The sequence below is a fragment of the Lates calcarifer genome, linkage group LG3 (genome assembly GCF_001640805.2).
Source record: "Lates calcarifer isolate ASB-BC8 linkage group LG3, TLL_Latcal_v3, whole genome shotgun sequence".
In the NCBI taxonomy this organism is placed as follows: Eukaryota; Metazoa; Chordata; class Actinopteri; family Centropomidae; genus Lates; species Lates calcarifer.
The window spans coordinates 1,477,098-1,493,552 of record NC_066835.1 but is presented as its reverse complement, the minus strand read 5'-3'; the positions used below and the strand labels follow the sequence as shown (position 1 = coordinate 1,493,552).

Genomic DNA, 16,455 nt, shown 5'->3' with positions numbered 1-16,455 from the left:
GTGTTTCTCATAGCACTACCCACCATGATAGGGTTAAGATGGGGATTTTAAAAAAAAAACAGCTGGGGAGACATCAGCAGGGTGAAATGGAGCAGTCACTGTAAGAGGTCAAGCTCAGAATCACCTGACTACAGCAGCAAGTAAATTCAAACACCCCAAAGCAAAACAAACAATTTCACATTTCATTTCATTCAATGTTGCTCAACAGAATTCTATGTATTTTCAAAGGGACATGAGAACCAGTAGTAACAGGATCCATTTTGGTCAGAGCAGGTATTTATTGAAGTCTCATTGATCCATATAAACCTGGCCAAATGAAGACTTGAATTAAAGAGGCAAGTTAAAGTAAATGATGAAAATACTTATTTCTTGCTCACTCTCATTCTTCATGATGAAAATGTATGCAGAAACAAAGCAGTGTAGTTATGTCAATATGTATTGATAATCAGCATGCTGAAAAAGCACTGTCTCTTACCTAGACACAAGTAAAAATATTTTCATACACCTGCAGGGTCACTGTACAGTCTGTTACATACTCTCCATAAGCAACACAAGGTGTCCCAAGTCTAAAATGTTTATGTGACGACAGGATCAACATTTTTCTTACATTAGACATGTAGTAAAGATTGATATCTTATAACAAATATACTGGTATCAGTGTATTTGTTGGCTGATCAGTAACTGTGTTGGAGAAAACCAAAGATGTTGCTGTTACATTATTTTTCCACCACAGAGCAAAGACAGCCTGTTTTTAAATACTGTAATAGTTGGACACAACTCTGTCATATACAAAAAAATAATATTGGCCGGTTTGTAGCTTATTTTTTAAACTGTCAAATATCAGTATTGGTTTTGGTTGGGCTCTACAGCAGAATATGTAACAGACCATAACCTTAACCAAAACTTTGACTTCCACACTGAAACGGTTACATAAACATTGATGAAACAGTGCAAACAGAATGAAAGGTATCAAAAATGTGTGCATGGCAATTTAGAAAACACTTGAAAATCCTGCCACAAGTTCTAAAAGCTAATATATAAAGTGAAAACTTACCAAAATTTTCAGCATTGTTCTGTGCTGTCATGCAGGATAAAATATATATAGCATTAATTCAATGATAAAGCTGTGGCGCTTCAAATTAGTATTCATCTATATTTTCAACACCATTTATATACTGATTTCAGCAATTAAACCAAATAAGTTGAAGCCATACATCATGTGTCACACACACACCAAGTACTGGCATTAACATAAAAAAGTGATAACTCAACAATCCCAAAAACAGAGAATCAGCTGGAAACGAATAAAATATAGTGTGAAACTCAGACTCCTGCACAAAATACTGTACTGAAATATTTCAAATGTATGGCTTTATTTAGTCTCCTCTGCTCTATAACTTATGTGTTTGATTACTCATCTCCTGTTAAATATCCACAAGCAAAAAAAAAAAAAAAACAGTTCTCATCCCGTATTGCACTTTGTAATTGTATGTGTCACTGAGATAGTCCAAAAGATAAAAGGACTGGTTGTGACAAAGTGCGGTAATTACAGTGGCCTGTAACAGGCGTCTGGTTGCCACATACGCAGATCCACCAGAATCTGGTTCAGTTTCTTCATCCACAGATTTCTCTCATCTTTAGTGTCAGCACTAAGCCAGTTTCTGCACAGAAAACAAACAATATTCAGTAATGCAGAGTCACTTTTACCTATAGTCACACTATAATTACATTGACGTTATGTATATATATTAATATGTGAATAATAATAATAATAATAAGTACTTACTTGGTGACACACATGGTATTCTTGCACTGACTGACTAGTGTCTCTTTGTCATCCTCTCTTTGTGGTCTGACTGTGATAAGCTCAAACGTGTTTGGTCTGGCACAAAACTCTCTGTTGGCTGGATCCACTGTCTTACTGGTGCAGTTAGCCAGGTTGATGCGACCAATGGGATTCTGCCGCAGAAAAAAACAAACAAAAAAGCTCAACACAGACACATCAGGTCTCAAACACTGTCAGAATTATCTGATATGTATTTACTTTGCCCTTATTTCCAATGCTAAGTGCCATCAGTACAGTTCTATCTACCTGCTCCTGATGATGGTTTCAAAGCCAAAGGATTGAGAAAATTGCCAACAAGCCCTTTTGGCAACAAAAAGTTGCTCCTTTTTTTGGACCACCTTCACTCTAATGTGTTTGATATCGGTGGATCTCCTGGTTTTTCATCACTCCATGCACATTCTCATATTCAGATACTGTATACTGAGTCTGAGTCAATTCTACTCTGGTTTGTCAGCAACTATCCAGCACCAAAAAACTGAGGATACCAAGCTAAATATGGCCCATAAATATGGCAAGGGTCATCTCTCCATACAGTAAGAAAAAGCCATTAAAACATATAAAAAGTTCCTTGCTGCTAGTACTATGGTCAGTTTGTGGTCAAATAGCCACAACTAGCGTCTCTTTATCATCTAGTGGCAATCTACGAGAACTGCATACTGTGAATTTTGTCATTTTAAAATAACAGACATGAAGAGCACAGAGTTACAATAGCCAGGCTTACAGAAATACACCAGGCTGAAATGTTCAGAAGTTTTCCTTTAATGTCAAGTATTTTTAAAAACAAAACTAATATCTATACAAAGAGCAGGAACCACTGGTCCATGACTAAATTAAATAAATAAGCTCTTTAATGACAGTTACCTTGCGCTTCTCATCATCTGGATAGGTCCAGTAGGAGATGTAGTATCCTGATAGGACACACCACCTCCTGTGCCAGGCTCCAAATCCACTAACATCTTCAAACATCGTCTGGGGTTTAACAAAAAAAGTGATTACAACTGTACTTCCTGCCTTGGAGTTATTCCATCTATGGTGATTATTTGATCTGCTGGAACTCACCAAGAAGCCCCTCTCCTCCACCTTTGAGCCAACTTCACACTGCATCTTGAGGTATATGTGTCCCTCCAGGGGGCACAAGAATGGGACCTAGAAATTACAGTGGAGAAAATTAAATTCAAAAATGTGTAAGACACAAGATGTAGTCAAAGATTAAAATGCAAATTTTAAGATGGTTAAGACCAGCTGCTTAAAAAGCACCTGACAAGCATGAACAGAGACAAAAAGCAATTTTACATCCCCTAATGAGAGCAGGTTTGTTATCGGATTAAGCTGATCATGTTATGTAACGACAATATACTGCAGTTCAGAGTGTTCAATCTTACAGTGTGTTCACCCTTCCCCACACAAAAATAACCAAAGAAATAAGAGACAATAGGACAAGTAGTAACCTTGGAATGAAACATGCCACTGAGTAGTTCTCTTTCACATCCTTCATATTTGATCTAAAAGAAAGATATCAAGGCAGGTGAATGAATGCACAGGCAGAACGTACTGTTCGATGAGATCAAACAGGGTTACTGAGAGTCTCTGTAAAGCCTGTGTACAGAAATAAGACTATACTCCAAGTGAGCTACTTGTTAGCATCATACACGGATAATGCGTCTTCAAACAAAGGCCAGCCACTTATGAAATGCAGAATAACGAAGAAAACTGAAGTGCTAGGAAAGTGTGAATACGGAAAGACACTAGAAGAATCTGAAAATGACAGTAATGGATTCTATACCTTCTCCAAAGGAAATTTGTTTTTTCCAATAGAGCACAGAGTGAGCTTGTGTGATCCAACCAGGACGAAGTTACTGGAGCGAACAGCATTGGGGCCTCCTGGACTGGCTACAACTACAGATGAAAGGTTTTTAACACATATGAAGCTTACATTACATTTGACTCATCAGTACAAACAATTGTTTATATTGATTTTATATGTATTTTTGACAAACCTGGTGTCTGTCCACTTTTCTGCAAAACAAAAGAAGGAAAACTGTCAATTCAAATCAAACTGAAAATTAAAATTCTTGGGTAAAAAAAAAGTTTGATGGGCAGCAGAAAATACATTTCAAACACTTACAGTAATGCCAAGGAATCTCTTTGGAGTGATAGCCTAGAAGGAAAAAAGTAAAGCAAACTGTAATTTTTTGCCACCAACTTGAAATAGGGAAAGACACTATGATCTGCCAGAGGAATATGTGTCTTCTTTCCCACTAAAAGAAACAACCACCTGAAGCTGTGCAGAGACATAATTTAGCATTTTGAAACATGGTGCACACCCACCAAGACGTGAGAGATTTGATACAGAAAGTATTCATACCGACATACACAGATCATGTGCCTCATGAACCTGTCTCCAGATAATCTGGACACACACACACACACACACACACACACTTTAAACTCATTCCTTCCATGAGATAACAGTGTTTTTTTTCCATGTGGTAAAAAACAACAGGGGATTTACCTTTGATTTGTTGGTTTTCTTCTTTTTGTCACTGCAAACCTCACGTTTCTGCACCTGATGGTGTCATTAGTCAATGTATAAGATGGTAATGTGTCAGTAATTAGTGATTCCAATACTAAAACACATAACATATGTTAACTATTTTAGGATATGTAAATATACAAAAAAATATGTTTCAATGGCAGAAATATGAAAATATACAGACAGGAAAAGGGATGAGTGTGTCTTATGCTGTTAACTGTGCATTTATCTACTTATGAGATTTCAGTTATAAGACTTAAGTATTTTCACAAAACTTAAGAATTTCATTTTTATCCTATAAGAAGTAGATCTGGAACAGAGGAGATGAATGTCTAGAATTTCATAGCTGTATTATGTATTGAAAGGTGCAAGAGGTTTTTGAGGCTTTGTTTACAAAGTGCAAGCCTAGAAACTACCGAGTATATGTGGTCACAGTATTCTAATTTTGGAGACACTCACCAGGCAGTACACCTCAATATCAATTACAAAGTCACTGGAGACATCAGATCTGAAAGTAAAAGTGATAGGAGTATCTCTTGTCAATATTCAACAATCATGATCACTATAATCATATTCAATGTGCAACATCACTGGGTCTGATTAAAATGTTTATCAGAATCAACAGCTGACCTGTTCCCTGTTCAGCACTGACTAATAATTACTAACTTCTTTAACAGTACATTTAGCTAAATAATCAAACTAAACATTATCGTGACAAAAGTATGAAATACAATCAAAGTGTTTGACTTACATGGTGAACTTGGTAGGGAAGGTGAGGGTGTCTCCACTGAGGCCGCGGTGTGTGCTGGCCAGCGGAGTAGCCACAGTGTTCTCTGCTCCAGCCCGCATCATGATGAAGAAGGAATGTTTGGTTGACTCTGAAAAATATTGATTAACTATCATTACAATAAATACAGTGATAGTGACTAAATCCAAATGAAAAGGACTACAACTATAATTAATTTTCAAAACTTACAGTACTCTGAAGGTATGAACAAGAATTGGTCACATTTGTAGTTTACATTGCTAACACTAATATCAATACAAGTCTATTTAAATTGAATAGGTGGAGTGTGACTAAATGACTGCATGTTGAGCCTACCTGGCTTGTTGGCAGTGGAGCAGACAAAGTCTGCCTTGAGGGGCAGACGTAACTCCTGAAGGGTGATGGAGCCCTTCGAGGCAGACATGCTGGTGGATTCTGGGACTGCAGAGGCCTTTTTCTGTCCTGCTGGACCTCCTCTCAGACGGTCCAGCTCCGCCTTCAGTGCCTCCCTCCTCTCCACTAAGTCAAAAAGAAAGCAATTCAGGTTCTGATACTACCACTAGGAGTCACCAAATGCTACATATGGGGGCTTAATATACTGACTGGTGGTAGTGGTGGTGTATAATTGTGATTTTATTATTTGTACAAAGCTGAAATCTTGTTTGAAAACAGCCTAAAAGAAGCAGTGCATGTTTTAGCATTTGTTACATTTGTATTACTGTGTGATCACAGTAATACACAGGTTTTGTAAAGTGACACCAAATTGAGTGGGTTTACTAGACCACATTAATAACACAACATAAATATGCTACATTGTGAATACTTGTATAGGTATGTGTGAGTCATGTGTGTACAGTTTTTCCAGGATGTGTGGGAATATGCAAATGTGCTTAGCATAAGTCATGTATTCGTCTATTGTCTGAATGAACTCACTTGCCACTAGCAGCAGCCTCTCTGCCTCAGCCTCCACCTGGGATCCTTTGCCATGCTCCTCATCTGTGCAGCAGTTAAGAGCCTGACTGGCCTGATGAATAACTGTCTGCTGCAGGTTTATCTCATTAGTCAGAATCTACAGAAACATAAAGCAGTGATAGAAAAAAACTGTTTATCACACAGAGGAAAAGACTTACCAAGCTGTGTGAAACTTGTGTCTTACTCATTCTACTGTCAGAATTGTGTATTTTCAGAAAATGTGCCCTGTTTTTCCCCATGTATGTAAATAAATCCAAAAGGAAAGTTAAAAGCATTAATTCCAAACCTTCATCTTCTGTTTAATATTGAAGAGACTGGATCCTATAGGCTCTTCTGATTTGTGAGAAACATCCTCTTTTCTCACAATAACCTGCTTCACATTGGGTCTCTCAATCTCTTTCACTCTGGTGGACCTGTATGCATCAATGCTAATACACACAAAAACAAATATACATATTAAGATTGACATTTACTGTAAAAGCAAGGGTGGGCAACTTTAGCATGCATCAGAGTGCTACGTGGGAACATTCACCTGTAAGGCAGTTTATGGTCTTCATCTGAGGCCTCTACACTGTCTGAAGAGGCAGTCCGTATCATGTTAGTTCTCTGGAATTTGCTAGGTTTGGAAACATTGTCTGGAGTTTTGTTCTTCATAATGAATGAACTGGCTGGAGTTGACGTCTGCACAAAGACATAAAGAACGGAATTATTAATAAGATGTTTCTTGTTTGCCTAACACTGGTAGACAGATGCAATGTTGGTGCCTACCATCATTCTCCTCTCTGGACTGCTCACCACAGCAGCCACAGTCTCTGCCAGTGGAGTGAGGAGGGACATGGAGGAGATATTCAAAGCGTCTTCCTCCTCATCCTCATCCTGATCCTGATCTTCACTCTGCTCCAGGACTCCATCAAACAGCTCAGTGATGACTGCAGAGTTGAAGGACTGGTCCACATTCATCTCTATCTCTGTGACCACTTCCTCTTTTTCTGGTATTTCATCAGTTGGTTTCTCTACAGTATCCACCCTCAGAGGACTGGATGTCTGTGCTGGTGGTGAGACTGCCAACACATTACAGAAGGGACACTTAATTCTCAAACTTACTGTGACATTCAAAGCCATCTTTTTACTTCAAACTGAATGGACTTACAGGCTGAGCTAGCTACAAAAAGCTTTATCTTTGCAACATAATAGAGAAGATTTCTATCAAATGTCAGGTAGGGCTGAACAATTTATTTTAATGAATTTTAACCAAAATTGCAATTTGAACAAATGCAATTTGCAAACCGCAAAGACTGCGATTATTTTTTTATAACAGAAATTCAGTGGACGAGTCCTTATACCTCTTTTTTTTTTTTAAGCTACCTCACAGTTCACACAGAGCTCTGCAGGAGCAACAGCGCGACAGGCTGTAAACTTTACAACCAGATCTTGTGTTTTAATCAGCTGTGTCTGTCTCTACCAGCTCTCTGTGTGCCTGTCAGTCTGCTGTCATTCCCTCTCAGTGTATCAGCATTTGAAAAATCACCACAGGCAGCAGTATGACTGATGTAAAGTGACTGCAAAGAAGCCAAGAGAACGTAGTGCTACTGTTTGTTATGTGAGAATTGTTCTATGGTTCCTTATGTGTTTCTTCTATACAATTTATTGTTAGAATAAATACATTTTAGATTCATATATATTCTCATCCTTGGATTAGTACACAGAGCAGTACAACAAAATTATATCACAAATCAAATCGCAATATTAGATTACAATTAGATATCTTCCCAAAATTGTTCAGCCCTAATGCCTGAGAGAGAGGTGTAATTATTTTGTCATTGTCGCTTTAACCTCACTGAAAAATCTTCAAACCAATTAGAACTGGAAAAGAGACATAGATAGAAATACATACATACAGAAATTGAGATATTTGACTATATGATAATTCAGACTGTAAACACATATTTAGTCAGTTGTGTCAGCCCTTCCACACAAAACACTGGTAGCTCCATCTAGGCATTGATTTAAGTTTTGCTGAATTAGTTTCAGCCAGCAAGTTGTGATAATAATTCTGTATTTTCTCTTTAGGCACAGCTCTGTTGACACAGTGTATTCTTTGATGGGGTTACATCATATTCTACTGGCACCATCACTCCACTTGGAAAACAGGCTGGCAAATGCATAGTCCTATGAAATTTAAATTATGCAGAACACAAAATAGCTTTGAAATACACTTTGGCATATGGTCACCTTTATTTATTGACCACTCTGGACAATATAGTAAGTATATAAGTATATAAGTATCTGAAATATCATGGAGTACCTGCAGGAGTTAACATGGTGGGGTTACCAGTTTTCTCAGTAGACAGTGCTGTAGGTTCATCCTCTGGCTCACATAGGGCAGCTTCACTCTCCACAGGCTTGACAAGCTGTTCCTATGAAGCATGTTATTTGTTTAATATAATGTTCTGTGCTATGAAAGGAAAACTATTTTGTGAGATGTCAAACAGAGCAACTTTATTTGTCTGTCAGACACAGGTTTGTCAGCCAACCTTGATATCTGGAGTTCTTCTTGGTTTCTGTTGCTTCATCTCTGTTTTTCCACATATTGTTCCCCTTCTGGAAGCGATTGCGAATTTGAGCCAGCTCAGACTCCCGCTCCTGAAATGTGAGGCACTGGATTTAATCTCATTTTGTTATTAAAATGATCACAACAACAAAAGGATACTGTATAGTATCTGTAACATTAATCTACCATCTTCTGTCTTTGGGTGAGATCAGAAGTGGTTGTGTTTGCAGCCTGGGCAGCCCTGAGTCTCTCCTGTACCAGTTTGGTGTTTGGTGTGACTGATGGAGTTACAGTGGAAGGCTTGGCCTGGGCAGTGCCCCCTGCTGGAGAACTCTGGTTGGTACGCTCCTGGCACCTCTCTCCAAAGCGCTCCAGGAAAGATTTTACACCTGAAAGGAAAGCAGCATTTTCTTTCATACATGTGAAGGAAACTTACTACAACATCAACAAAGCCAAATCTATCTTTAACATATGATTTAAAATACTTGCATAACTATAAGATTGAGGATAATTGTAATCCTACACTCCAGACCATACATCTTTGGATCATTACACATTTTCTGTTCGTCATGCTCTGGTGCTTCAACACATTCAATTTAGAATAAAATTGTAATTTGGGTAAAGCAAGTACAATCTCCCACTGAGAAAATGGTGGAAAGTGCATACCATTTAACAGCACCATGTTACACAGAGAATCTAGCTTAATAATTTTTGATGAGTATATTCATAATTGATAAGTGAAAGAAAAATCTTCTATCAACCCCCTTTAATTCATTTTTCTCTTGACCACTGACATGGAACGTGTCTGTCTACATCCTGAAAAGCATTCTTAAATTAACATTAATGGGGTTTTCTTTAACATGCAAATTATTTTCTCAGCCACAAGACTTGCACTCCACAATATATCAGGTTGTTTGCCGTTTTATAGTTTTGCTGTGCCCATCTGCTTTTTGTACAAAGTAGTCAATTGTTGATTTGGGCAAACCAACTATCTCTAAGATTTTTGCTTTCCTCCTGAGCCTCATTATTATCTTCTTCACCTGCATGGTCACCTCTTTACTCCTTATACTGGCAGACAACTCCACCTCAATCTAAATGGCAGCACTCAATCAGCTCTGAGCCATGTGTGAGCTCTCTGATATAAAACTACTCAAATGAAAGCTGAGACCTGGCACTTGTAGTATCCATTATTTTATTTTAAACTGAATGTGCTGCCACAGAGCTTGAGGAACATAAATGTGTAACTGTCCAAATATTTGCAATCTGGACTGTATTTGTCCACAAAACCAACAAGAATATAAATTCCTCAGTTTTAATCCACCTTATAAAGAGACCAGATCAAGTGAAAACATAACTTTAGAAGTGCTTAGGAAGATGTTTGTGGTGCATGATCGAATAAAAATGAGGAAAAAAGTATAAAGGCTTTACACATGATGATCTTTTGTTAATCATATAGCCATTAAAGGCTTGGATTTTTGGGTGAATCAATTTTCCCCTTGTTGACAAGAATTGCTATAAATTAACATTTTTGTATTATTATACAGTACGAGTAATTATACAATACAACTTCATGTGTTTTTCAAAGTAGTTGTGACTTTGTAAAATAATTCCTAAATGAACTGAAAAAGAACTCACCAGGTCCCCCAGCAGATGCCTTTTCCTGATGGACAGAGGGGCCAACAATGGCGGGCTTGGCACAAAGCTCTGGCTTCTGGGGGCTTGCAGTGATGTTGAGACCCCTGGAGAGGACCTGATTTTTCAGAGGGCTTTGAGGCACAGGTGTTGAGGTGGAGGGACCGGCCTTCTGGGGACTGGACGGAAAGGCTGATCCATGGCTGTAGCTCTTCTGAGGACTAGAGGTGAAAGTCATCCCCTGGTTGGAACTCTTCTGAGGACTGGTTACTGACTGAAGCGTTGGTGTGGCTACAGGAATGACAGCTTTCTGAGGGCCCGGGGAAAGCACTTGGCTCGGCTTGACCGGAGAACACACAGCATGCTGAGAAAACATACAACAGACACGTCTCTATAAAGCATATTCAAAAACAGCACACGTTGGAACATCCTGGTGGCCTAGTAGGCAGGGCATTCAAATTGAAAACACTGGTGTTCAACAATGCAAGGGGCTACAGTGGTGCTGGGCAGTGTTATCTCAGGTATTAGTGAGACAGTGGAATAAGAACAAGTACAGTTTGAGTAACATTTTAAGTGTTAAGACTGCACAGTGATTTATGATGGTGCAGGGGTTATAAAGGAGACAGTGGGAGTGAGAGAGGTGGAAATTCTGCTGCATGCAAACGCTACAGAGCATAGACGTGGTAATGGCAACACCCAAAGAGGAAAGGTTATAATGAGGCCAGGGGGAAGACCCATGTCAACAATGGTGTAGCTTTCCAACAGTGGAGAGACCTCTGGGAGCTGAAAGGCCTGAAAACAGACGCAGAGGTTGCTCTGTTTCTGTTTGACAGGTTGGTAACACTTCTTGGTGTAATGTTTGTTAGACTAGGAGAAGAGTTATGAGTATTGCACTCTGCAGCTACTGAGAAAGACAGAAAGCAGCTACACATTCGCTCTGTATTGTGATATTTGTCCTTGCAGTGTTTAAGAAGACTCTTATAGACACTAGGACATGAAAACAAGAGTTTACAAGTACAGTGGGACTGATGCATAATTTGAAATGCTATGCCACGTGAAGTTACGTTTCTTGTTAGCTAAGATACAAATCTACAGGCCTGTCTTCAGTCATCTAAAACATTAACTGTTGCTAGTTTTTACGACCTTATGTTTTGTTTTGCTTCAGCTATGAAAAATTGCATATCAGCAGTCTTTGTCCAGGATGCCTTACACTACCTTAACATAACCTGCATGTCTTTGGACTATGAGAGGAAGGTGGAGTACCTAGAAGGAATCTACACAGGCACAGGGAGAACATTCAAACTCCACACAGAAAGGCCCCGGGTGAAAGGGAATTCAAACCTGGAACCGTCTTGCTGTGAGGCGACAGGAAGGAAAGCCTACCTGAGAAGAGCTGGATGTGGACTTGCTGCCCATAGTTGTACTGGCCACCACATGGCCTCCAGCAGCACTTGGCTTGGCGCTGACAGCTACAGTGGCCTCTCTGACAGCTGACTTGGGAAAAGCTGTACCAGGCTTCTCTTTTGCATTCTCTTTGGGGATATTAGCACGGCTTAGGTCATCTTCCCAGGATCCAATAGTGGCAGCGAGATTGGCCAGTCGGCCTCTCCTCCCTACTGGAGGTTCTGAGGTCAGAGAAGGGACAGCAGCTGGTGGGACCTCAGCCTGTCTCTTCAACGGGGACAGGGGAACTGTATCAGAGGTGCCTGAAAAGTAGTAATACATTCAGTTGGGACAGGGACAAATTATATGACTACCTCATATCTGACAGGGTATTTGAATACAGATTGCTTGATCAAAATAATTGTATCAAAGATCAAGCATAATTCTCTCAAACAGCACATAAAATATTCTTACTGTTGCCATCCCAACATTTTCTTTGCTCAGCTAGTTTCTGTAGACGTGACTTCATGCCAGCAGCACATGAAGCTGAATCCTCCACGGTCCTCTGGAGGGCTGGACTGGCAGGCACCATCTCTGCTTCTCTGCTGTTCAGATTATCAGGAGCAGGGGTGACAGCTATCTTCTGTGGCTCTGGCTGTATAGTTTTTTGATGCCCCAGCTGAGACTGGACAACAGGCTGTGTGGCAGTCTTCTCCAGGGAGGAGGAACATCTGCTGCCTGGCGCCAGTGGAGGTTTCCTGTCTGTGGGAGGATCTGAGACCACAGGGGCCAAAGGTCGTGCCATCGTCGGCTCTTGGTTTTCTTCACCAACTGCAGGCTGGACATTTTCCTCTGAGCACCGCCGCTTTGAGGGAGAAGGTTTGGAGGACACCTGCGGAACTGTGGTGAAAGTGGTAGAGAGATATAAGCAAAGATATTCAAAAGGACAACAATAACAATAACAGCAACAATAATTATGATGATAACCTTTATCTATATAGGACTTCTCTTAACAAGTTACAAGGTGCTTAAGAAAAGTATAAAACAATAAAGACAATTTAAAAAACAAAATAAAATGGAATAAATTAAAATTCACACAGAAATTAGCAAACTAAATTATGGCAGGTAAGCCATTCCAGAGTTTGGGGCCCCAGACTGCTAAAGCACGACAGCCCCTAGTCACCAATCAGGAACGACCTAAGGGCAGCATATAAATGGAGAACAAGTCTTAGAGCCTAGCAGTACAACAAACATGGTCATACCTTTATCAATGACTGGCTCACTGATCACACTATTGGTGTCAGCCAGTGGCTCTCTGGGCCTTTTGACCATCGGTCTGTTTGCTGCATTTGGTCTCTCTGCCATTTTCTTCTGCAGGTTTTCTCTGCGAGCCCGGGTCCGTTCCAACAGTTTCTGTTTGGACAAACAAAAAACAGAAGCAGGACAAACAGAGTTTTGAGAACTGTTACTCCAGTACAAACTGAAGCCTCAAAAATTCACACAAATCACAGAATTGACAGTCTTAACATGTTACCTTATAATTTGCACATACGTATTATTTATAGCAGGGCCATTGGATTGGTTTTATTGCACAGGCATTGCTTTTATTGTGTTCATCCCTCTGTACAGCAGAAATGTTGTTATTCAAACCAAGGGTTTTTCAAACAATCAGACAATGTGTTTTCTGTACATTCTCTTACAGCAGGTGAAATGTCAATACCATTACAGTAATCTAGAGTAGCTCCTCTTGTGCTATATCATCAGGAATAACTGAAACTTGAAAATTCAAAGCAGCAACTTATAAGCGTTCATAAATATGAGTTTTCTGTAAGCATAAAGCAACAGTTCCAATTTTGTGGGAAATATGCTTATTAACCTAGCAGATCAATAACAGTCACATGTCTGTATGTTAAAGTTGGATTCGGATAAATGACAGTCATAGTTCTTTCCAATTCATATACCAATAAAACTACTACAACACTAGACTGAGGTGTATCCAAGTAAGGACTGAATGGAGGACTACTCCTGTGCAGTCATCATTTTTAATGTTCATTCATTAACTGTGATAAAGAACAGTGATTGCAGTGAGCAGAAGGACTCCAGTGAAGATGGCTTTGCTAAATGTGTTTATGAAAAGAAGGCGGCTCTGAGTCTTGCTTAGAACAGCCCTTCCTCTGTTCTCTTCAGAGTCACACAGTCTGATTTACTGTGCAAGTTTCAACACATTCTTGCGGCTGCACTGCACCGCCTATACACTTTCTCCAGGCCCTGTGGAAAACCTGACACATTTCACAGCATTCCTCAGGAATGAGCCACTTCTGCTTTTAGTTCCTGGATCTGAAATTTTGAACTCTACGGGCCAGGACACCCGAGTAACAACAGTTGTTATCAGATTTTCTTTGCAGATTCATCTCTAGTCTTAGGTTGCAACAGCAAGTATGAGTGCTTCAAGAAACAGAGAAAATCAAGCAGAAGCCCACGAGTTGGGTCATGTCCAGTGCTGACACATTCCATCGCCTTAAATGGACATAAAGTCGTTTCATTTGAGAGAAGTTAACTGTCGTTTTTGGTTGAGTGAACTGATAAAGTACATGGATATGGATGTTAAAATACTATGTAACAAGCCAGTCAATCAGCAGCTTGAAGGAATTACAGCCCAATTGGTCAAACGCCAAGAAAACTACATCTAATGTCTTTAGAAGCTTAAGGTACTAACTAGCTGTTATTTGTTTTGGTGAGATTTGTGTTTGCTGGTGACAGACAAGACAAAGAAACAACACGTTTTTATTGTCCTTATTTCAATGTCTTACTAATAATCCCTGTCTGGTAATGCTAGCTTACTTAGTTATGAAAAGTAGCGTCGAAATAACCAAACAAGTTGGTATCCTGCCATAACTAACATGTGTCTAATAACACTGTAAGAGTAGGAGATGTTACGTTAGGGAAGTTAGCATTAGCAGGTAACATTAAAGCAGCTATTTCGACTGAACCTCATGACAGATGTACGTTAACGTTAGCTAACGCTTACCTCAGTAAAAGGATCCATTTTGGTCGATTTATCCCCACTCGAGCAATATTTCAACAACTGGGTATTTCAAAAGAGTCGTATACTACTATGTGCAACCAAACAGAACATGTGGAGGCGAGCTAAGCGCCACTCAACTTCTCTTGTCTCCTCTCGGCTCTTAGCACAAAACAACTTCTGTTCAAATTTGAATTTCAGCGCTGCGCGTACTGCGCAGACTCCAAGGATTGAACGAGTCGCCTGAGGACCAATCAGAATCAACGAGCCGAGTTTTACACTTGTCAGCCAATCGCACTCTGGGTGTACGGAAAAAATATTTCACTTGACAGCACATCACTCTGTCATGCATTATCCATAGACCTTTCATTATGGGTTTCCATTTGCGCCAAAAATATGTTTTTGTGCTATGTTTATGTCTATATCTGTGTATATGTCTATGTACATATCTATGTTTTTGTCTATATATATATATGTGTATGTCTGCTTTTTTCTATGTATATGTCTATGTTTTATGATTAAGCTGATGAGGGGTCATGACTGTCTGTGTAATACCTCTTCTTTGCTTTCTTCTCTATCTCCACCATGCACTGGTCAGAGAACTTAGTCCTCCTCTATGTCTGTATCTGTGTGTTTACAGCTGAATTGGACTGTTAAGATTTTATGCTCTGGTTTTTCTGCCTCAGTGAAGCTTCAGGGCTCGTCCTGATCAGACAAGCAAGATTTCATTACAGTATTACAGGTAAAACATAAACCATAGAAACCAAACTGAGATGTTTCCTTTTTCTGTCACTTTGTATTTCAAACACTTGTTTTTGATCAGGAACAGTCTGATCATGACAAAACTCTCTGGAGAAACGTGCTTCACTTGGAGTTTGTCACGTGGCAGTTCAGAGTTTTCTTGGCTGCAAAGGAAAACACAAGAGGAGAAAAACTTCAGTTATTTTCTCAAGTTATTACATGTACAGCTGCTTTCAGACTGCTTTTCAGAGAGGCTAGTTTCCTACCTTTTATATGTGAGTGTTCACTCTTCATAATGTCCTCCACCTCCTCTCCTCTCCTCTCCTCTCCTCTCCTCTCTTCTTTTTTGTCTTTTTTCCTCATCTCTTCATGTCTCTTTTCTTCTCTAAATGTTTCTCCTCTCTGCAAAAATAAATATCAGAGAAAAAGGAATAAACTTGAAATAATGAACTAAATGAACTTAGAATCTGATAAATAGATAAATGGATATTTACTTTTTACATCAGAGGGTTTACATTTCATAATTCCCTCCAACCTCCTCTCTTCTCTTTACTTAAACATTTACAGAGGTATAATTCATCATTATATAAAAACTACTAACAAGAAATATTTACCTTTTACATCAGAGGCTTCACATGACATGTTGCCCTCCACCCTCCACTCCTCTCCTCCACTCTGATTGTTCTCTTCTCTTTTCTCATCTTTTCAGTCTCCTCTTCAATTGTGTGTTCTCCTCTCCTCCTTCCAAAAAATTCTCCTCTCTGCAAAATAAATGACAGACAAAATATCAAATAATGAACTGAATAATGAACTTCATAAAATCTGGTAATAACATTAGATTAATGGATATTTACCTTTACCATGAGAGGGTTTACACATCATGTTGTCCTCCCACCTCCTCTCCCCCTCTCTCCTCTCCTCTCCTCTGATTTTTCTCTTCTCTTCAGTTGTGTCTTCTCTTTCTAAAAACTGCAGAAAAAGGCAACAACAGTTACATTTTCAGTGAACA

General features: G+C 39.4%; 1 protein-coding gene across 1 annotated transcript; it reads right to left on the bottom strand.

Moving 5' to 3' along the window:
• Window positions 1-258: 258 nt before the first annotated feature.
• LOC108896193 (anillin-like) lies at window positions 259-14,887 on the bottom strand. Its single transcript, XM_051069130.1, is given in 26 exon segments — window positions 259-1,661; window positions 1,787-1,959; window positions 2,708-2,815; window positions 2,906-2,992; window positions 3,295-3,348; window positions 3,630-3,742; window positions 3,844-3,862; window positions 3,972-4,004; window positions 4,212-4,256; window positions 4,359-4,412; window positions 4,839-4,887; window positions 5,131-5,257; window positions 5,482-5,664; window positions 6,079-6,214; window positions 6,404-6,545; window positions 6,650-6,798; window positions 6,886-7,178; window positions 8,423-8,534; window positions 8,652-8,660; window positions 8,662-8,760; window positions 8,855-9,057; window positions 10,304-10,664; window positions 11,684-12,006; window positions 12,158-12,583; window positions 12,946-13,096; window positions 14,712-14,887. Coding segments are annotated over 26 exon segments (3,582 nt in total). The 5' UTR covers window positions 14,730-14,887; the 3' UTR covers window positions 259-1,546.
• Between the last annotated feature and the right edge of the window lie 1,568 nt (window positions 14,888-16,455).